The following is an 18,613-nucleotide window of genomic DNA, read 5'->3' on the forward strand; positions in this document are numbered from 1 at the left end:
AAATATAATCAATGTTTTATTTTAAAAAAAATTAACAAGATTTTATACTAAAATGAGTACTATATATTTGAGTGGAATAAGAAATAAATTATCACTTTTCAGATTAAATAATAGAGGTATAATATAGCAAACAAATTACAATTGGAAACCTAAAATATTGTCATTATTGTTGTAAACAGCTAGATTGTAGCTTAATGTACAGAATTTAGGGGTTTTCTTATAATACAAATCACTATTGTACATTGTTTCCATTATTAAGTAATAAAAATAACTAAAATTAAAAATAAGTCATTGCATCCAGCAACTAAAATAAATAAACATTATAATGGTTCATTGACACAAAAAATAATATACATTGTACACACTTTTTTTTTTTTATAGAATCAAGTATTTTAAAATATAAGTAAAATTATTTTTTTAAATAATTATAATACAGATATTGTTTTTATAATGATTTTTTTCAATATTGTATAAAACTTTATTAAAAGTATGCAATGACTTCGACTTATTTAGTAATTTCTTATAGATTTATCAGCTGTCATTCCTTTCAATAAAATCCAAAATCTGCTTACTAATGATGTCTGTGGCTTTTTGTGATTGTGGTATTAGGAATCTAAAATAAAATTTGGTTATTAGTTAATAAATAAATGGTAAATTGGGAAACTTGAATAATAACCTGTCAATTTCTTGATTTGGATCTGCATATTCAAAAATTATTAAATCAGGTCTTTTTTTGCGACATTTAATGTTCATGATAGTTCCTAAGGAATGATTTACTATGGAACAAATTTTATTTGGATCCTTTGTATCTACTTCAACTATTACCATGTGATTATTGGTCAACAACAGTTTTCTAAAACAGTTATTTAGTTAAATACTAGTAATATTAAACTAGTATACATGTAGAATAAAAATAAAATAATAATAATAAGTAATCACTAATAATATTACAAGTTAATAAAAGTAACAAAATAAATGTAAACATTTAAATAAGCAGTGTCCTCATTGAGAATGCAGGCGCGTGGCGGAGTGAGATAAGGCGGCAATGTATTAACGCACGGTCCCCGGTTCGAATCTTAGCCACTGGCGGTTTGGTCCTTCCGGGCGGGCAACTGTCTAGGGGAAAAAATGGCCATCTGCACCTCTCTCTGGGGCCAACTTATTTGGTAGCGTTAAGTCGGTAGTCAGCTCTAAGCCAAAAATTGCCAAATCTAAGCCCCGATTGGCAGGATTAATGGACGTTGACCGTAAGAAGAGGAATAAAGAGTATGATATGGAATCAAATTAATTAATATATAGAAACTTTAAAATATATGTAATCAATCAACCCAGGATTACAAATAAAATCCATTATTCCAACAGTCGGATTATTGGATTACAAGCATTCCTTCGATTCAGAAAAACTGGGTTACTAATTAAAAGTAATCGCATCTAGGATGTTGAAAGTAAGTAAGGTTGTAGTTCAGCTCATTAGCTAACAATAGAGTGCTCTATGAGCTAATTTGGTAAAGAATTCACAGAGTTATAGTTTTTTTTACTAAAGGTAGTTTAATGGTCGATTCCAGATTTCAGGTTTTCAGCTGAATGAATCATCACATGGATATTTGCAAAAACGGCTGAAAAAAAGGAAGAAAATCCAGATTGTTTGTAGAAGATCATCATATGCTATGAGTATAAGGTTCAACATTTTGACCTACTGGTGGAGCAGGGGAGTGAGAGACATAAAAAACATAAAAACCGAAAGCTTGAATTCTAGAGTCAACTATCAGTCTCTTGAAGTAACAAAATCATAATTCTGCGAATTCTTTTCCAAATGAGCTCACAGAGCACTCTATCATAGCTAATGAGTTAAACTACAATCCTATTTATTTTCAATGCACTAGATAAAGCAGTTTGGAAACACTAACACTCTTTTAGTTTTTTTGGATAACCATTTGTATATTAAACAAATTTTGTAATAAACATTTTTTTTTTAATACACGCGTGCTAGTGAAGGTTAAAAAGGAATTTTTTAAATAACCATTAAGTATACAATTTTATTTCTGGTGTAAGCATGTATAAGTAATATTATTTTCATATTTAATAATACTATTACACACGATGATAATTTTAGTAGGGTTTAATAAGAAATACAATTTTTTTTTTATATTAATTTTATACCACGTGATCTCAATTTTTCACAATTTTTTTAAGAAACAAAAAAAAAATTGACATCACATTGTATAAAAAAATGATGGAAAAAAAAATGAATTTTTTTTAAATCCTATGAGATATTGAGTGATTCACGATAAAATGATCTGTGTATGTATGATAATTTTATTATATACAATATGTACATTACCTCTAAAAAGTACTGTGAAATCCTAATACTTTAACACTTTAATTTATATTTCAACTACCAAGTGTATCACAGGATATTTTGAACTACTGTACTATGTTAAACTAATAAGAACACTAGAATCTGTTTTTTCAAACAAAAAATCTGTTGTTTAGCCACTTAAAACTCTTATAAATACAATGCACATATATGTAACAAAGTAAAAAGAATTTAATGAAAAATATAATTAAAAAATTAATATTTTTTTAATTATTTATATCAACCTATTCAAAATCTTGAAGCTTTTAATCTTTTTTTTCCCCATAAATCAAATATATTTTACTTAAATACATATCTATACATTTTATTTATATTTAGTGTTCTTATGTTTTTTACATAACTAAAAAAACGGACAAAACATTTTAATAGAATTCACATATTATGTGAAAATCTAGATTTGTGTGTTCCGCTTTATTGATATATATCATATTATTATGTATATAATATACTTTGTTTAATTACCCTGGTATTAATTTTCCTTCATTTCTAATATGGTGACAGTCAAATGATGCAACTATATTTGATTTGTTTAGTAATTCTGACAAACTAGTGTTGTTAGATGTATCATTTAATTCATCTAAAACATAATATATACTGTATTAGACACCAACTGTATTAGTCATATTTTCACTCTCATTTTATGAAAGCAATATTTTCTAGTCAATCGATTATTAAGTCAGCATGTTTATTATAATATATAATACATTTAAATAAAAATACCATCAGAGTCTTGAATATTATCATCTTCATCAATAGAAAAAACAGGTGCCATGTTTCGATACATTTTGGTTTTTTCATTATTAATTTTTTCATTTTTGGTACTTGAAGTATTACTTGATAATAAATCCATTAGTTTTCCTCTAACTTCAAACGACTTAGATCGCATAGCCCCACTATAAAAAGATTCTTTAATAAATGTAATTTAAGATATGATATACATATATTTTTAATTAAATAACTTGATTAGAAAAATTAAAATTGATACAAATGTAAAATTAGTTGTATTATTGATTACTATGACATGCAACTAAAAAACTCTATAGCTTATAGAATCTAATATTAAGAAATGTGCAATCACCACATTTTTAGTATTGTGTCTACATAGTACATATTCAATTTTTATAAAGTATAATTACCTTAGTTTGGAAAATAATTCATTAGTCACGTTAGTTTGTGAAGGTCGGTCTTTAACTTGATTTGAGCTGTGTAAACATTGTAAACACTTATTGTGGTTATGATCACTTAACCCATCAATATCATTTTGCTCAAAATACTCATGAAGTGCTTAAAAATACAAATAAATTGATGACATATATTATACAGCATTAAAGGGAAATACAATAATACCTTGATAACCACCAATTAACATAGAAACATATAAAGAATGTTTCTGTAAAAATGCTGAAACAACCATATGGGTGTTTTGATTAGCATCTAAACCACTTTCACAGCCAGCAAAGCACCAATGTTCGCCCCCTCCTGATCGACCTTCAGCAAAACTTTGCTTTTGACATGACAATAACCCCTCAACAGCTGTCCAAAATGATGTTGGGTCTTCTAAGAGCTAAGACCATATAAACATAAACACATTTGTACTACATGTTTTAATATAAATAGGAAAATAATTGTACCAATGTACTATCGAGAGGAAAAGCTATAGGTAAATGGCCAACATTATATTGTTCTGCTGGTCGACAATCCATTACAAAAAATTTCAGGCTATTAGTAACTGATTTATTGATATGAGACAATAATTCTGTTACACTTATTGGAAGGCACAACATTTGTGAAATTTCATTATTCTTCAGCTTGGGATTAAATATATACCCAGCAACGTCCTAAAATAATAAATGTAATGTTACATAATAAAAAATAGTATTAAAAAACAAAACAAAAAAAGCAACAACTAAACTTTTATATACTAATAAATAAGTATTAGTAATATTATTATGTATATTATTATATAGAATAATATTATGTCAAAAACTAACAATTGTATATTAATATACTATTACTACTATCATGAAAGTAAAAGTTGAATACAAATGCTATCATAAAAATAAATATAAAAAAAAAAGTTTCCAGCAACTCTAATAGGTAGTATAATTATAAACTAGTAACTTAAAAATATAAAATATAAGGCTAAATAGGACAGTAATTGTTGGAAAAAATTATAATGGACAATTTGAAATAGTTAGCAATTTAAATTGGAAAAATATGTATTATGAACCATATGAATTGACCAGACATAAATAAATAAATAACAAAATCATATTTTTGTATACAATTTTGAATAGATGTTATGAATTAGGTAAAAGTTTTGGTTACCCACAACATAATCGTAAATAATGAGCAGAAAATGAAGAATATGTAATAAAAATTGTTACTTTTTTGAAAGATGACGGAGTTTTTGAATCATAATACTCAGCTAATGACCAAAAGTCATTTATATCTTCTATACATAATTGTGACGGTAAATTTTTAAGTAATTCAATTAACTGAGTTTTTGGCTGATGTTTTAACGAGAATACATGGTCCCTAAAAATGAATCATACATATATTATATTATTATAATACATACATCAAATTATTACAAAGTATAATGTTTTCTAGTTAGTTGCAGCTTGTGAGTATAGGTATTCAGTATACCATTTATGGTCCTTAAATTAATAGCTTGAATACCTAACTGATAATGCTAACAGCAATTTTTTTTAAACCACAGGATACTAAAAATGTTAATAACATTTATTCTATTCCTGGTTTACAAGAGCTGATCTGTTAAATATTTATAATACAAGGATAACTTAAAAATTTGAATATATGTATATACTATTAAAACATGAATAACTGATATGAAATAAGTCATAACGAATTAATAATTGAAAATTAACAACTTATAGTTTCCTAGAAACATACTAATCCTTTGCTTCACACTATACAATAAGCTGCAACTAATTATAAAATAAAATTATTATGTATTTTTAATAAAAAATAAATGAATACCTGGCATTAATGATAAAGACAAGAGCCAAAAAGAATATGAAATATCTATCTTTTTTAGCAAAATATAAATCCCAAATAGCTGATATGATATCTAAGGAACACACTTCTGCAAAAAGTGTCTGCACCTAAGAAATATAATTTCAGAAAATGTATTATAGAAATTAAAATAAGCACTACATTATTCTGTATGAATGTGTTAGTTTAATTTAAAATACAAATTGTTATCTTGTTAAAGTCGGTAAAAATATCTAAAATATCTAAAATCTTATCTCCTAACTTATGATGGATGGCTGTCTTTATTTTCATTCTCTACTAATGTTTTTTTATCTAAACTCATAAAATATGTATATATTAAATTCCACAGCAAATTACCACCTATTACTAAAAATGTAACATTACATGTATTATGTGTAAAATGATTAATGTTAATATTATTATATTTTGTAAAATATAGACAGAGTTTTATAAAGCCAAGTGAAAGAACATATTTTGATATAATACATTTGAAACAAATTATACCTAAGGAAATGTATTTAGCTGCATTTAATATACTTACCCATACTTCACTATAATGTTCTGGTCCTAACTTTAGGGAGTCTAGTAAGTTACATAATTCTGGATCATGGTACAACAACAAAATTCTTAACAAATGATAACAGTCCTGATGTTTAGCTAAATATTCAGCATCAATTGATCGAAACATTATATAGGTATCAATTCGAGGTAATTTTAATGATACAATTGGTCGTAAGAGCGATGGCCATTTTTTGCTTGGATCATAAGTGTCTTCATTATTTACTTTACAAATTGTTAGTAATATAGCTACAGTATCAGATAAAAGATTTAATTTTTCTTCTTCATCTTCAATTTCTAATGAAGCTGTAAATATGCAAATAGAAGTTAAGAAAATAATTTATTAGTATATAAAAACTTCCACTTACCAATTAACATTTGACTATCATTCTCTAGTTGTTCAACATTTTTTATAACTGGTTTTTCATCTAATAACAATTGAATAGTATCATCATCACGCATAAAAAGTTGTCGCCATACTTGTCCCCTACATTCATTTTCAATTGCACTGAAATTCACTGATTCATTACTGACTGGAGATAAATCTTGCTCATCCCCCAATGCTTTTTCCAAATCTTTCATCCTAAACATAAGAAGTCACAGCCAATTTAAAAGTGAAGTTTGCTTTAAAAATAAGTAATAAAAGTGTTTACCATTGGTCATCTTCTTCTTCTGACATTATAAATGGATATGTATCACTTTTTACACTTCCAAAATATGCTGTTTTAAAAACATTTAGTTAACAGTATTTACATTTTCATTACTGAATTTCTTAAGTCATTTTTAACATTATAGTTCAATAATGTCATAAATAAATAGTCATACATTTTTAAGTAACCGTACACAGTAATCCATAAAAAAATAAGTTAATACTATACATTATAATGTTAAATGTTGACTAGTAAATCATTAAATACTAAGTACTGAGTAGTAGTTAGTACAGATTATTCATTATAGACTATAGAGAGTAGAGACGTTATCTAATATATTATTTTATCGCTGTAATAATAATAAAAAATATGATAAGCCTTTATCAGCCCGTTGAACCGTGTTGGCATCAGTGAATAAGCTACTATGTGGAAGTTTTCAAGGTAAGCGCCAGCGATCGTGATCATGACAAATGGATGTTGTTCTAATAACTTATAATTATCGAATATCGAGGAATGACTTGAAGATAATTTGTGTTTTAATATGATTTAGCGATATAAACATATATTTTATAATGTATAGTCACTTCATATTATAAGCTCAACAATGGTTTATGCCGAGTCCTGAGGTGGAAGAGTAATAACTCTTCAATGATGAAATTTAAATTGTTGTGCTCCTGTTTACTGTATAAACACTATACAAGACAATTTTTTGGTTAAATTTGTTAATACGCATTGTTATTGGGGTAAAGATCATTGAAGTATTTTGGTGGGGAGGTGTGGATGTCCTTCCATGTCTGGAGTCTCGACATCCCTCGATTAAAAAAAAAGAACATTGTAAAATTCGCATATTGTAGAGTTCCTGTTGCTAAATTAACGTTCAGATAGGGGAGTCAATATACATAAATAAGTAACATTGAAAATTAAAGAAAATTATTCTGTATAGGTACCTAACTATTTTTAAGCTCCTTATACGATAAAAACTTAAATAGGTTCCATCCAAAAAGAAGACAAAATACGTCATCAATAATTTTTACTTAATAGTTTAGATTTTAGAATATCAAAATTGTTAGCAACACCTTAAGAAGTGCGGGAATACGAGCCATAGTTGGCAACTATAATAATACTTATAGGTAGAGTTTAGTGGACACAGCTGCCTAGCGGCCAGCGGAATATCTAGCTTCGATCCTGGCCTGGTGCAAAATTTATGATTATTTTTTTTCTAAAAATGTATTATACATATTATAACAATTTACAATGCACTTATCTACAAGGGCCTCCAACTCTTTTGTATACTTACATATTTACTATACTATTTAAACTAGTAGAAGTTGAATATCCATATGGAAAATTATTGTCCATGCGTTATATAATTTATACCGTAACAATAGTTGAGACCAGTATGTAGTCTATGAACATATTTATTTTTTAATGACTGTATCATTATTAAATAATTACTAGTTGCAACCGATACAGGACACCCGCCAAAATTTCAAAACTCGGGCTGATCCACCGATGTTGGTCACACTGTATAGCTGTACATCGCGTAAGCGTGCCAGTCACAGTGGTCCAATGTGGAAATATCTAGCGAGAGCACTGAGTGGGGAGTGGACGTAGAGGAGGAGCTAGAGGGGCACCGGGATGAAATGATCGTTTTTGTTATATTACTTTTACCGACTACGCTACGGTACACGACCGACGACGTCATTTTTCTGTTGATTGTGCGACTAGATGTTATTTTTCCTGTTTACAACACGAATACGATTGCGAACGACGTCCGACAGGTAGACAGACTTAGCAAGAAAAGCGCCGTGGACGGTTCGCCGTTGGATTTGGTAAGCATATTAAACAGAGTACTAGATTGACGATACCGATCGACTTATTAAACCACACTGCGCGCACCTGAGCCTACGCCGCCATTTTGTTAACGGCAATTTAATCGCCGAACGCTTTGTGAAATTGCGGTCTTCGCGTATTGTGTCTTCATAAATGTTTATATGCTGTCATTTCGAGTTTTTAGAATCTGAGCAAAGATTTTTGCTTCTCGGTTGTTCTTGCTTGAATTACGCGGATCGTGCGAACTGGCAAGGTCTGTGTTGAAACGCTGGGAACTAAATTCGTGCTAAACGCGGTGTGCTACTTCCTGGTCATGACCCAAAACTTTTTCGTAGTTGTTTATTAGACTTTAGCGTTTTAATATATGTATATATAAAAACTATATTTTCCATTATAACGTGTCAAGTGCCTTCGTTTTGTTCGATTATCCAGTGAGTTTTAATTAACCTTATTGTCCATGTCAGCTGATTGCTTTCATATTTATGATAATTTTCGATATAATGGTGATAAATTGAATTTTTTGGATAGAATTTGAATATAATACTAAAAATTGCCAATCATGTGGTTACAAAACCCAGTTTTACATCGTTTGTGTACATATTCTATTTATAGTCATGAATCCCAAACATTGAGAGCTGCTTAATATATGCAAGGTTTTTCGTTAAATGTGTTGTTAAAATTTTCTTTCAAGAAGTTAAAAACAATTATAATATTTTATAACAACATAGTTAATTTAAAAAAACATGTTTATTCGTTTTAATTACTTAATTATTTCCAAAATAGTGAAAAATCCTAAAATTTATTAAATTTCTATACTTGATCTACACTAGATTTTGACTGTCTATTATTACAAATGGGTGTGTTGGATGTTAAACTGATTATAGGCAATGACATACACTATTAGTACATTGTTAAATCAATTTAACATATTTTACCAAGAATTAAGTTAAACAATATTTGTATTGTATTGCTGTAGTATTTGCTGGCAAAATTTATTAGGGGTAAAACCCGTTGGATCTATGATATTTTTTGTTCCCATGTGGTATAGGTTAAATTTAGATTCATTAAAAATATATTGAAATAGTATATTTATGTTTTGTTTATTATTATGATTAAAATTATTATATTATAATATGTTCAATTTTTTTTCAGGTTAAAAGAAGTTGAAATAAACTTAAAATCATTTTTTTTTTTTTTATAGTGATCAAAGATTTATTTGATAAATTTAAAAAAAAAAGACATTATTTTCATAAGTGAAATAATTTTCTATAATTTAACTAACATTTTTATTAAGACAGCAAGTGAATACTTCATGGTATTTTTACTAAATGTTTGTTATTTTTTTTATTCATTGTAAATAGTTAAGTCATAAGTAAACACGTTTTAGTGTTGATAAGTGATTATCAATTTTATATCTAACTATACATAAAAAAAAATCTAAGAGTTGTTTTTCGTTCGTTTCATTGGTTCCTTTGAACCTTGAATAAGTATAGATGCTCGCTACAAACCATAATAATTCTGGGATTAGCAACCTCAATATGCCCAGTAAACAAGTGAATAGAATGTGAGTACTTAATTTTTAGTTGTTAATTAAATATTTTTTTAACATAATATGTATATTTATATTTTAATTTTTCCTACTTTTCAGAAGTTTTGAAGGTATAGATGATGCAGGTTGGAAGGCAAAGCTCAAACTTCCACCACCAGATAAACGAATTAGAACTAGCGTAAGACAAATCATAAATCATTTTTATGTTATCATTTGATCAAAAATTAATTCTATTTCAGGATGTCACTTCCACCAAAGGAAATGATTTTGAAGAGTTCTGTTTAAAACGAGAACTATTAATGGGTATATTTGAAAAAGGTTGGGAAAAGCCAAGTCCTATTCAAGAAGCAAGTATACCAATTGCTCTCTCTGGAAAAGATATATTGGCAAGAGCCAAAAACGGTACAGGAAAAACTGGAGCTTACTCTATTCCTGTTCTCGAACAAGTAGATCCCAAAAAAGATGTTATTCAAGGTAATTCATTCATGCTAGGTACTGTAGTATCCCTTGTTTGGTATTTGTTAACTTTTATGTTATTTTTTGTAGCTCTTGTTATTGTGCCAACCAGAGAATTAGCTTTACAAACTAGTCAAATATGTATTGAACTCGCAAAGCATTTGGATATAAGGGTGATGGTGACCACTGGTGGTACAAATTTAAAAGACGACATTCTACGTATTTACCAAAGAGGTATTATTAAAATATAATTTAACTAAATATTTATAGTAAATTACAAAATTATATTTATATTTTTTATACTTCTCTTTTAATGTTATAACTAGTAATGACTATGCTATTTTAAAAACATAAAATTGGTATATCTAACAAGTAGCGTATTAACCTATATCTTAGTATCAAAAATTAAATTAATACAAATAATGGAATCATTTTTGTATCCTATGTGATGATACTGTTCTATATGTAATTTCTTAAATACCTCAAATTTTGGTTGGACTATTGCTTATTTACAATTAATAAATATCATGATTGTAAATTAAGATATTAAAATCCTTGAACTTAAACTGTTATTAAATACATAAAATGGCTCTGTGATGATATTATTTTGGATTCCCCTTCACCTAATTATATGAGTGAGTTAACCTTTCTGAGAGCATGATTTCTGCAATACATCCCCCTCCCGATTAATAATTAAGTTTCTCATTGAAATTAACCTATAATAGTTGAAGACTTAGTTAAATGAACTATTTTTTGGTTTTAATTTTTTTGAAATATTAAGCTATGAATCAATTCAAACTTTTTTTCAAAATCATACCACTTCACAGAATTATCTTACGGCACATAATGACCGTGCAGTAATGGTGGAAACAATCAAACCCACTGTTAACATTTGGTTTTTCTTAAATACTGTATAATTTACGGATCAATTCTAAGGACATCATTCAAACTGAACTTTAAATTGTCTATGTAACATCAGATAAATAAAAACAAGACATTATTTCTGTTAGTGAAATTAATTTTTTACAATTTAACTTACATTTTTATAAAAATTACAAGTGAATACTTGTGGTATTTGTATTACATGTTTATTATTAGCTTAATTTCTAAGCTGAGGAGGTATTAATTTTGATATGTGTTTTTTTATTATTATTTATTGTATGTGTAAGGTATAGTGAAAAGGTTTTAGTGTTAAAAAGTTATTCATTTTATAAAAACAAAAATTAGACATTTGTCCTCCTTGCAATTGATTTCTTTAAACCTAAATAATAATTTGATATGAATAATCTAAATAAAGGTCATGATACTATTATTCAAAACCACTACTAAAAATAATATTGTTAAGACTTCAAATTTGGTTTAGCTCTTTTACTAAATTGATATTATTATACATTACAGTGTAAAATAAGATTTTTAAAAATCATCTAGTTTTAATTGTTTTTAATTAGATAAAATGGGCTCTATGATGTTATTATTTTGGATTCCCCTTCATTAAATTTTATATGAGTGAGCTTATCTTTCTGAGAGCAATGAATATGTTAGAGTTTTTAAAAACTTGATTTGGATTTATATTGTATTGTTTTAGATTGAATTGACTTAATGTGCTCTAATTGATCTATTTTTTAGAACAATATACAAATAATCTGTAAATCTTACTTACATACATTAACAGGTCTATATGCAAAACTTATATATATATATATATATATATATATATATATATAAATATCATCTCTCAATCTATAGTCGAAACACTTATCTGATGCAGTAACATTAATAATATGTGGTTCTTGATCTGGTCTTCCCACCTTTACCTTAGTCATTCCTATGTTAATGTTAACCTACCGGGATATTGCATTTGATTATACATTGTACATGCAATTTGATAACAACTTAATTTTGATAACTAGTTTACCATAATAGCACCTATGGCCCTTGTCTCTTGCTTGTATTTCAGCTTGCACTTTCGAATCATTTAGCATTTATTTTTTGAAATAATAGTTCAGTTTGTAGTAAATATTTGCATCTCAATTTTTATTTTTATTCATTTTAAAAGTTATGATAGAAATTAAAAAATACAAATCGATCAAATAAGAAAAAATAAGGTGTACGTAATAGTTTGATTTTTTCTTTTGGTTATTTATTGATTTTTTTAGGAAAATGTTTGCAATATTCTTCCGTTTTTTTCTTATTGTACTTATTAAAAGTGCCCATTTACTTAAGAGCACGCCCCAGACCAAATGTCTGCGTACGCCTATGGTGATCTATAAAAAATGATTGCTATAAAACGGTATTTTTTAAGTGTACTTGTATTTTGTAATTTTATGCATCAATGATGTTTCAAATATAGGTGTACTATACATATAAAACTTGCCAACCCTGGGTCAAAAAATACACTCTTGAATGGTTGACGGCCAAGTGGCTGATGTCAAATAGGTATAAGACAAAAAGACAAACGAAAAGGTGTTTCCAGTGTTAAGATAAAAATAAGACATAATATTATTTGTACCTTAACCACAGTACTCAACTAAGAATTTTAAATTCTCTATTCAATATCTAAATAAAGTATTTTTTAAATTTACAGTGCATGTGATCATTGCAACTCCTGGGAGGATATTAGATCTCCTTGACAAAAGCATAGCTAAAGTTGATCAATGTCGGATTCTAGTTTTAGATGAGGTAGGTATTTTGAATTATTGATAGAACAAGAGGAGGAGTGGCTGAGTGGGTAAGGCAGCAGTGTGTTAGCGCTCACTGTCGCTTGTTCGATACTCAGTTACAGGTGGCTTCGTTTTCTGGGCAAGCAATTGTCCGGTGGAAAAGGAGCCGCCATCCCCCTCTCCGGTGACAAACTAACGACCTGTCTCGGATAGCGAATTTGTCAAGAAACCATTTCATGATGGCAGTGTTGGGCCTTCATGACCCATTAAGCTAACATGATGATGATCATAGAACAATTTTTTTAAACTAGCTTCTTTACACTTTACTTTATATTTTAGGCTGACAAACTTTTGTCTCAAGATTTCAAGGGTATGTTGGATCATATAATTTCAAGGTTACCTCCAGAGAGACAAATTCTTCTTTACTCTGCTACATTCCCTTTGACTGTTAAACAGTTCATGGTATAATGGAAACTAATAAATTAATTTAATACAACTGAATATTAAAAATTAATAATTCTTATTCCTTTCAGGATAAACATTTACGAAGTCCATATGAAATAAACTTAATGGAAGAGTTAACCTTAAAGGGTGTTACCCAATATTACGCATTTGTACAAGAAAAACAAAAAGTTCATTGTTTAAATACTTTATTCTCAAAGGTATGTATTTTATAAGTAAGATGTCATACGTGTATAATACTAAATTTACCCACTAAAAATAGATATTTACTCCTAAAGGCACTATTGTTTAGTGCTTTTTTAATTAATATTTTAAACAAAACCATACGATTTATTTTTGTACTATAAGTAGAAAGAGTTGGATAAAACAACAACACTTAATTATAATGTGTCTTACATTATACCTTTTTGATTCATTATATATTATCATTTGTTATAAATACTATAAATTGGCCACCAATTTTCAGTTCTGGATCTTGATACAGGCCCATCATGTATATCCCCTAGCAGTATCGTTTTCAATGAAAATAATACTTCTAGCGCCAATCTTGTATCGATGTCCAGAACTCAAATTAAACTTGGTGGGCTATTTATAATCGATTACATTATTATGTATGAATTCTGCAAAGAGTGGAATTTCAATAAACCACTTACAATTTTTAAGTATGATCACTTAAAATTATTAAATATTTTGTGAAAAAAAATTTTTTTTTACTGTAGCAAATTGTGTGACACAAGTAGTTAGTTAAGGGGAACGGACAGCGTCAATATTTTACAACTCTAGTCACTTTCTGAAGTGTACCGAACCGATTTCAGTACTTTTTTTTTGTTATATAGTTTAACATCTTCTTTATGGGAACTAAAAGACCGAGTTTTTATTTATGTTTTCAAAAAATATTTATAAGCATTTTTATTTTTACTTTTTTATAGTTTTTCTAATACATATGATAAATGGCTATTAGATCAACTTTTGTTAAATATTGCCTATCCTTTGCCCCTTAATAAATAGCGCTTTCCGTTCCCCTTAAGATGCTGAATAAGCGTATAGAAATAAATCTAATACCCTTATTTTATCAAACATTTTTTATGAAATTATGCTTATAGCTTTATACTTTTTTTGTTTTTAGTTGCAAATTAACCAAAGTATAATCTTCTGCAACTCGACTCAACGTGTAGAATTACTTGCTAAGAAAATAACTGATCTCGGCTATTGTTGTTATTATATTCATGCGAAAATGGCTCAAGCTCATCGTAATCGAGTGTTCCATGATTTCAGAAAAGGGTCATGCCGAAATCTTGTTTGTTCTGGTAAATAAAAATAAATGTTGAAATATATATAAACATATTAATTGATTTTTGTATTTTAGATCTCTTTACTAGAGGTATTGATGTGCAAGCTGTTAATGTTGTCATAAACTTTGATTTCCCCAAGATGGCTGAAACATATCTACATCGTATTGGTAGATCAGGTCGATTCGGACATCTTGGAATAGCTATCAATCTTATCACATATGATGATCGATTTGCCCTTCACCGTATTGAACAAGAATTGGGCACAGAGATCAAACCTATACCTAAGGTAAGTTATTTATTTATATGAAATAAAGTTATATGTAAACTTTCTAACAGCTCATTTTATAAATTCCTAATGAACTAATTTAATATTGGGCTATTTAACTATTTGTGGATTTTTCTTAAAAGGGCCTAGATGAATTTAATTTTTGCTTAAAAATAATTTTTATTTTAAAGAGGAAGACATCTGCGACAGGGATTGGACTTCAATTTCTCTGGTACTAGAATAAGCATTTGTAAATAGCCAATTTTTACTTTTTTCTTCTGAAGTCCATTCGCCTGCGTGTATGATGCTTCTCTCGGCGAATGCTATATTATACTGTAGATTTTATTTTATTTAAAAAAAAAAAGTATGCTGTAAATTTACTGAAAATTGATAAGTTTTGTTTGAATCCTGGATTTGCACAGATACTACTAAATCATTTCAAAATTCAAACTAATTTCTAAAAATGCTACTTTTTTCAGGTAATTGATCCAAAACTGTATGTTGCTCGACCAGATGATCAGGAGATCAGTGAGGAAATGGACCTTAGTAAATAAAAAATCTTCTATCCTGCCTATTGTATATAATTGTAACTATTAAAATCAACCCTATATACTTAACTGTATAAGACTAAAACTCCCCAAGATTAAAACTTTATTTTTCAATCACTATAAAGAAAAATTTGATTTAAAAAATTTGTATTTTACATTACATTTTTATTTTTTATTTCTTAAACAACAATTACAAATTCTCCTTTTCTTTTTCCCCCTTTTTTAAAAAATTCGAATTGAAAATAAAGAACGTTTATAGCATTCGTAGTATGGGTACAAAGTTCTTGGATCAAGCCTTTCTGCGAGTGGCACATGTCTTTTCCTCATTGGTATAGTATAATATGTATATAATTATTTAAACAAAAACAAATCCCTTTTTATAAGATATAAACTGTATATAAGATATATTATTTATTATGTTTTAAAATAAAATAAAAAATGAGTGAAAGCTGTAAATAACAGCTCAAAGATCTCCTATTACATGTGCTACTATAACAAATTGATCCAAATTGTGAATTGAGGATACGGCGTCCTCAGTTGCAGTATCAACGATCAAAGAGAGCCGGAACCCGTCCAAATTTCATTCTCGTTTGTTGGTTTGTGAAGACATTCATCTCAGCCCGTTTGTCTTTTCGCCATATAAATTTTTATTCTTCTTTGATATTTCTTTAACATGTGGACGGATTTCATTATACATTTTTTATAATATATTTTTTTTTTTTTCAAATTGTTTTTTGACTCATTAACTTAAAAATATTAATTATTAATATGATTTGACTTGGGAGGTCAGGGCTGAAAGTCAAATTATATTTGGGGGGAAATATAAATAGTAAATAATTTTTGTTTAAAATAAAATTTAAAAAAGTACCAAATTTGTTTTTAAATCTAAACAAATTATAATTGTTTTCCAATTTGACACAATACTTAATTAATTATACAAAATTTGGTACACTTTTACTTTTTTCTTCAAAAATTAACAGCGACTTTGCTTCTACATCTCTGGAATTAGCATTGGCTCAAAAAAAAAAAATTAAAAAAAAACAGGTTGAAAGTTAATTTTTCATGCAAAATGGAACACATAAGGCTGTTAGTTCTCATAAATTGTTTGTTATATTTGTGTACTACAGATTTATCGTAGTAGAATTAAAAAATCGATAGAAAAGCTAAAGTATATAATATATAATTATAAATATTTTGTTTTGTCTCTTATCTAAATCTTAGTAAATAAATTATTTGTGTTAATTACCATCCTGTTACCCTTTTAATTAATGTATGACACGTTATTTTATTACTTCTACATGTATTTATTAAAGTTCACCATGTATCCCCTAATGTCATAGTATCAAAGCTGAAAGTTTTATGTAAACTTAGTTGGAAAAAAATTGTTTAACTGTGTCACATCTAAATTAATAAACTTAACTTTCAACCATTTTTGTGTTTATTTTATTTTTCACTAATTATATTTTGCTTTTCAGCAAGCAGCCGCCGGTTCTATAGTCGAGCCTCTCGGTCACCGACTATCAATCTTCTCACAAATTTTAACAGAGAACAAATCTTTTAACCCTTCACTGCACAATGTTCCATATATGGAACGGTTGTATTTATTGTTTATATCTGCTCATGCTATACATCTTTGTATGCACAATGTTCCAAATTCTTTAATTAGCGTTTTCCATGAAACCAAAACTAAAAAAAAATGTATTTCTATTTTTTTAAGTAGTATTAAGTACATATATAGCATATGTTTAAAAAAAATCATACAGTGAAGGGTTAAACAAGATTGTGAGTTCATAAAAACGTTATAATTAAAATCAATATTTGATTAACTTGTAGAAGTATATATTTTCACTACCGTCTCGTGTAAAAGGTTGTATTTGAACAACAATTAGTTATTGCTGGTTACTGGCCTGTACTGTATCGGATGTTGTTGGTAAACTTGACACTAGTCAACAAAACGCCAGTAGACTGATGTCGAGGACAGGCTTAGTTCATTTTACGAACAATAATGAAATTCAACCTCTTAGTTTATTATTTTGTTTTTTCGACATGCCTAAACCATTTATTGATCTTTAAAGGTTTATTCCTACTAGCCCGGGACGTATCCTGGTTCTAGAAAACAATTATCTCTTGAGTTTTAAACATGACCGTTCTCACTTACCCAGGTCGAAAAAATATCGTTAGAGACGATTTTCTTTCCGGGTCCCCGGACGTGTTCAGCCTTCGGTCTACATATTTAGGAGCTAAAAAAAATATGTTTCCATTTGGAAAAACGAAGTCCGTGTTTATTTGACGTAGGTATATGAGATGAAGATAATAAATTTCAGTAAGAAGTTTTAAAGGTATTTGAATAAAATAGTAAAATATACCTACAAGTATACAAAAAAAATAATTTTCAAAATACCCATATTTCCTGAATAAATGATTATACACAAATCTTAGGTTAACTTCACTCAACAATACGTAAACAATTAGCACGTGGTTAGTAATATCGATGTCCGACTTCACTGATGACAAAGTATTTTATTTACACGGACGGTTTTGAAAAAATGAAATTACCCCGAATCGGTTAAGTACAAGTATATATTTTATATAAAAAAAAAGAATTAAGGATCCCAATATGTAGTAAAATATTTATATAATATTGGTGGTTTAATCCTAATGTGTGAATTACTAACATGATATTAAGGCTTCTCATTTTATCTTGCGAAGTCGCGGTAAGTAAATATATAGTTAATACTTGACAGCTAGAAAGCGCAAAAAAAAACTTTAAAAATGCACTTTTCTTTAAAATTGTAAATTTGTACATATATGTATGGTGTTATAAAATACATTTTTTTAATTAATCTACGATAATATGTTAAATTGTTCAAATACTATATATTACATATTAACTAATATGTATATAAAAAAAATTCCTAATTTATACAATAATAAAATTTTTCGTT

The 18,613-nt window shown here is 27.9% G+C and overlaps 2 protein-coding genes across 3 annotated transcripts; one reads left to right on the forward strand and one right to left on the reverse strand.

Annotated features, from left to right (window-relative positions):
* Positions 1–79: 79 nt before the first annotated feature.
* LOC126835386 (TBC1 domain family member 23) lies at positions 80–6,890 on the reverse strand. Its single transcript, XM_050567938.1, has 12 exons — positions 6,607–6,890; positions 6,322–6,536; positions 5,937–6,259; positions 5,381–5,505; positions 4,765–4,915; positions 4,009–4,215; positions 3,725–3,941; positions 3,514–3,661; positions 3,098–3,270; positions 2,840–2,954; positions 677–853; positions 80–613 (listed from the first exon to the last, which is right to left on the reverse strand). The coding sequence occupies exons 1-12, from the start codon at positions 6,630–6,632 to the stop codon at positions 532–534; spliced, it is 1,959 nt and encodes a 652-aa protein (XP_050423895.1). The 5' UTR covers positions 6,633–6,890; the 3' UTR covers positions 80–531.
* Positions 6,891–8,259: 1,369 nt separating this feature from the next.
* On the forward strand, positions 8,260–17,099 carry LOC126835390 (ATP-dependent RNA helicase me31b). Of its 2 annotated transcripts, none has more exons than XM_050567945.1 (11): positions 8,260–8,435; positions 9,589–10,000; positions 10,085–10,163; positions 10,225–10,459; positions 10,532–10,675; positions 13,026–13,120; positions 13,441–13,563; positions 13,635–13,763; positions 14,690–14,870; positions 14,930–15,141; positions 15,600–17,099. In XM_050567945.1, the coding sequence occupies exons 2-11, from the start codon at positions 9,930–9,932 to the stop codon at positions 15,672–15,674; spliced, it is 1,344 nt and encodes a 447-aa protein (XP_050423902.1). In that variant the 5' UTR covers positions 8,260–8,435; positions 9,589–9,929; the 3' UTR covers positions 15,675–17,099. The 2 variants fall into 2 exon arrangements, with proteins under 2 accessions (XP_050423902.1, XP_050423903.1); XM_050567946.1 differs by having other exon boundaries at positions 10,088–10,163.
* The last annotated feature ends 1,514 nt before the right edge of the window (positions 17,100–18,613 follow it).

The sequence above is a fragment of the Adelges cooleyi genome, unplaced genomic scaffold (genome assembly GCF_023614345.1).
Source record: "Adelges cooleyi isolate 19-005CV unplaced genomic scaffold, UGA_ACOO_1.1 ACOO_flye_CR_arks_rails_tigmint_CR_PRNA_23, whole genome shotgun sequence".
In the NCBI taxonomy this organism is placed as follows: domain Eukaryota; kingdom Metazoa; phylum Arthropoda; class Insecta; order Hemiptera; family Adelgidae; genus Adelges; species Adelges cooleyi.

Coding starts and splice junctions, on each gene's coding strand:
- LOC126835386 (XM_050567938.1), bottom strand. CDS start 6,632: ATGTCAGAAGAAGAAGATGACCAATG. Junction 4,216..4,764: donor CTCCGTCATCTTTCAAAAAA/GTAACAATTTTT, acceptor TTATTATTTTAG/GACGTTGCTGGGTATATATT. Junction 2,955..3,097: donor TAATATTCAAGACTCTGATG/GTATTTTTATTT, acceptor ATTATGTTTTAG/ATGAATTAAATGATACATCT.
- LOC126835390 (XM_050567945.1), top strand. CDS start 9,930: ATGCTCGCTACAAACCATAATAATTCTGGGATTAGCAACCTCAATATG. Junction 10,460..10,531: donor CAAAAAAGATGTTATTCAAG/GTAATTCATTCA, acceptor TATTTTTTGTAG/CTCTTGTTATTGTGCCAACC. Junction 15,142..15,599: donor AGATCAAACCTATACCTAAG/GTAAGTTATTTA, acceptor TACTTTTTTCAG/GTAATTGATCCAAAACTGTA.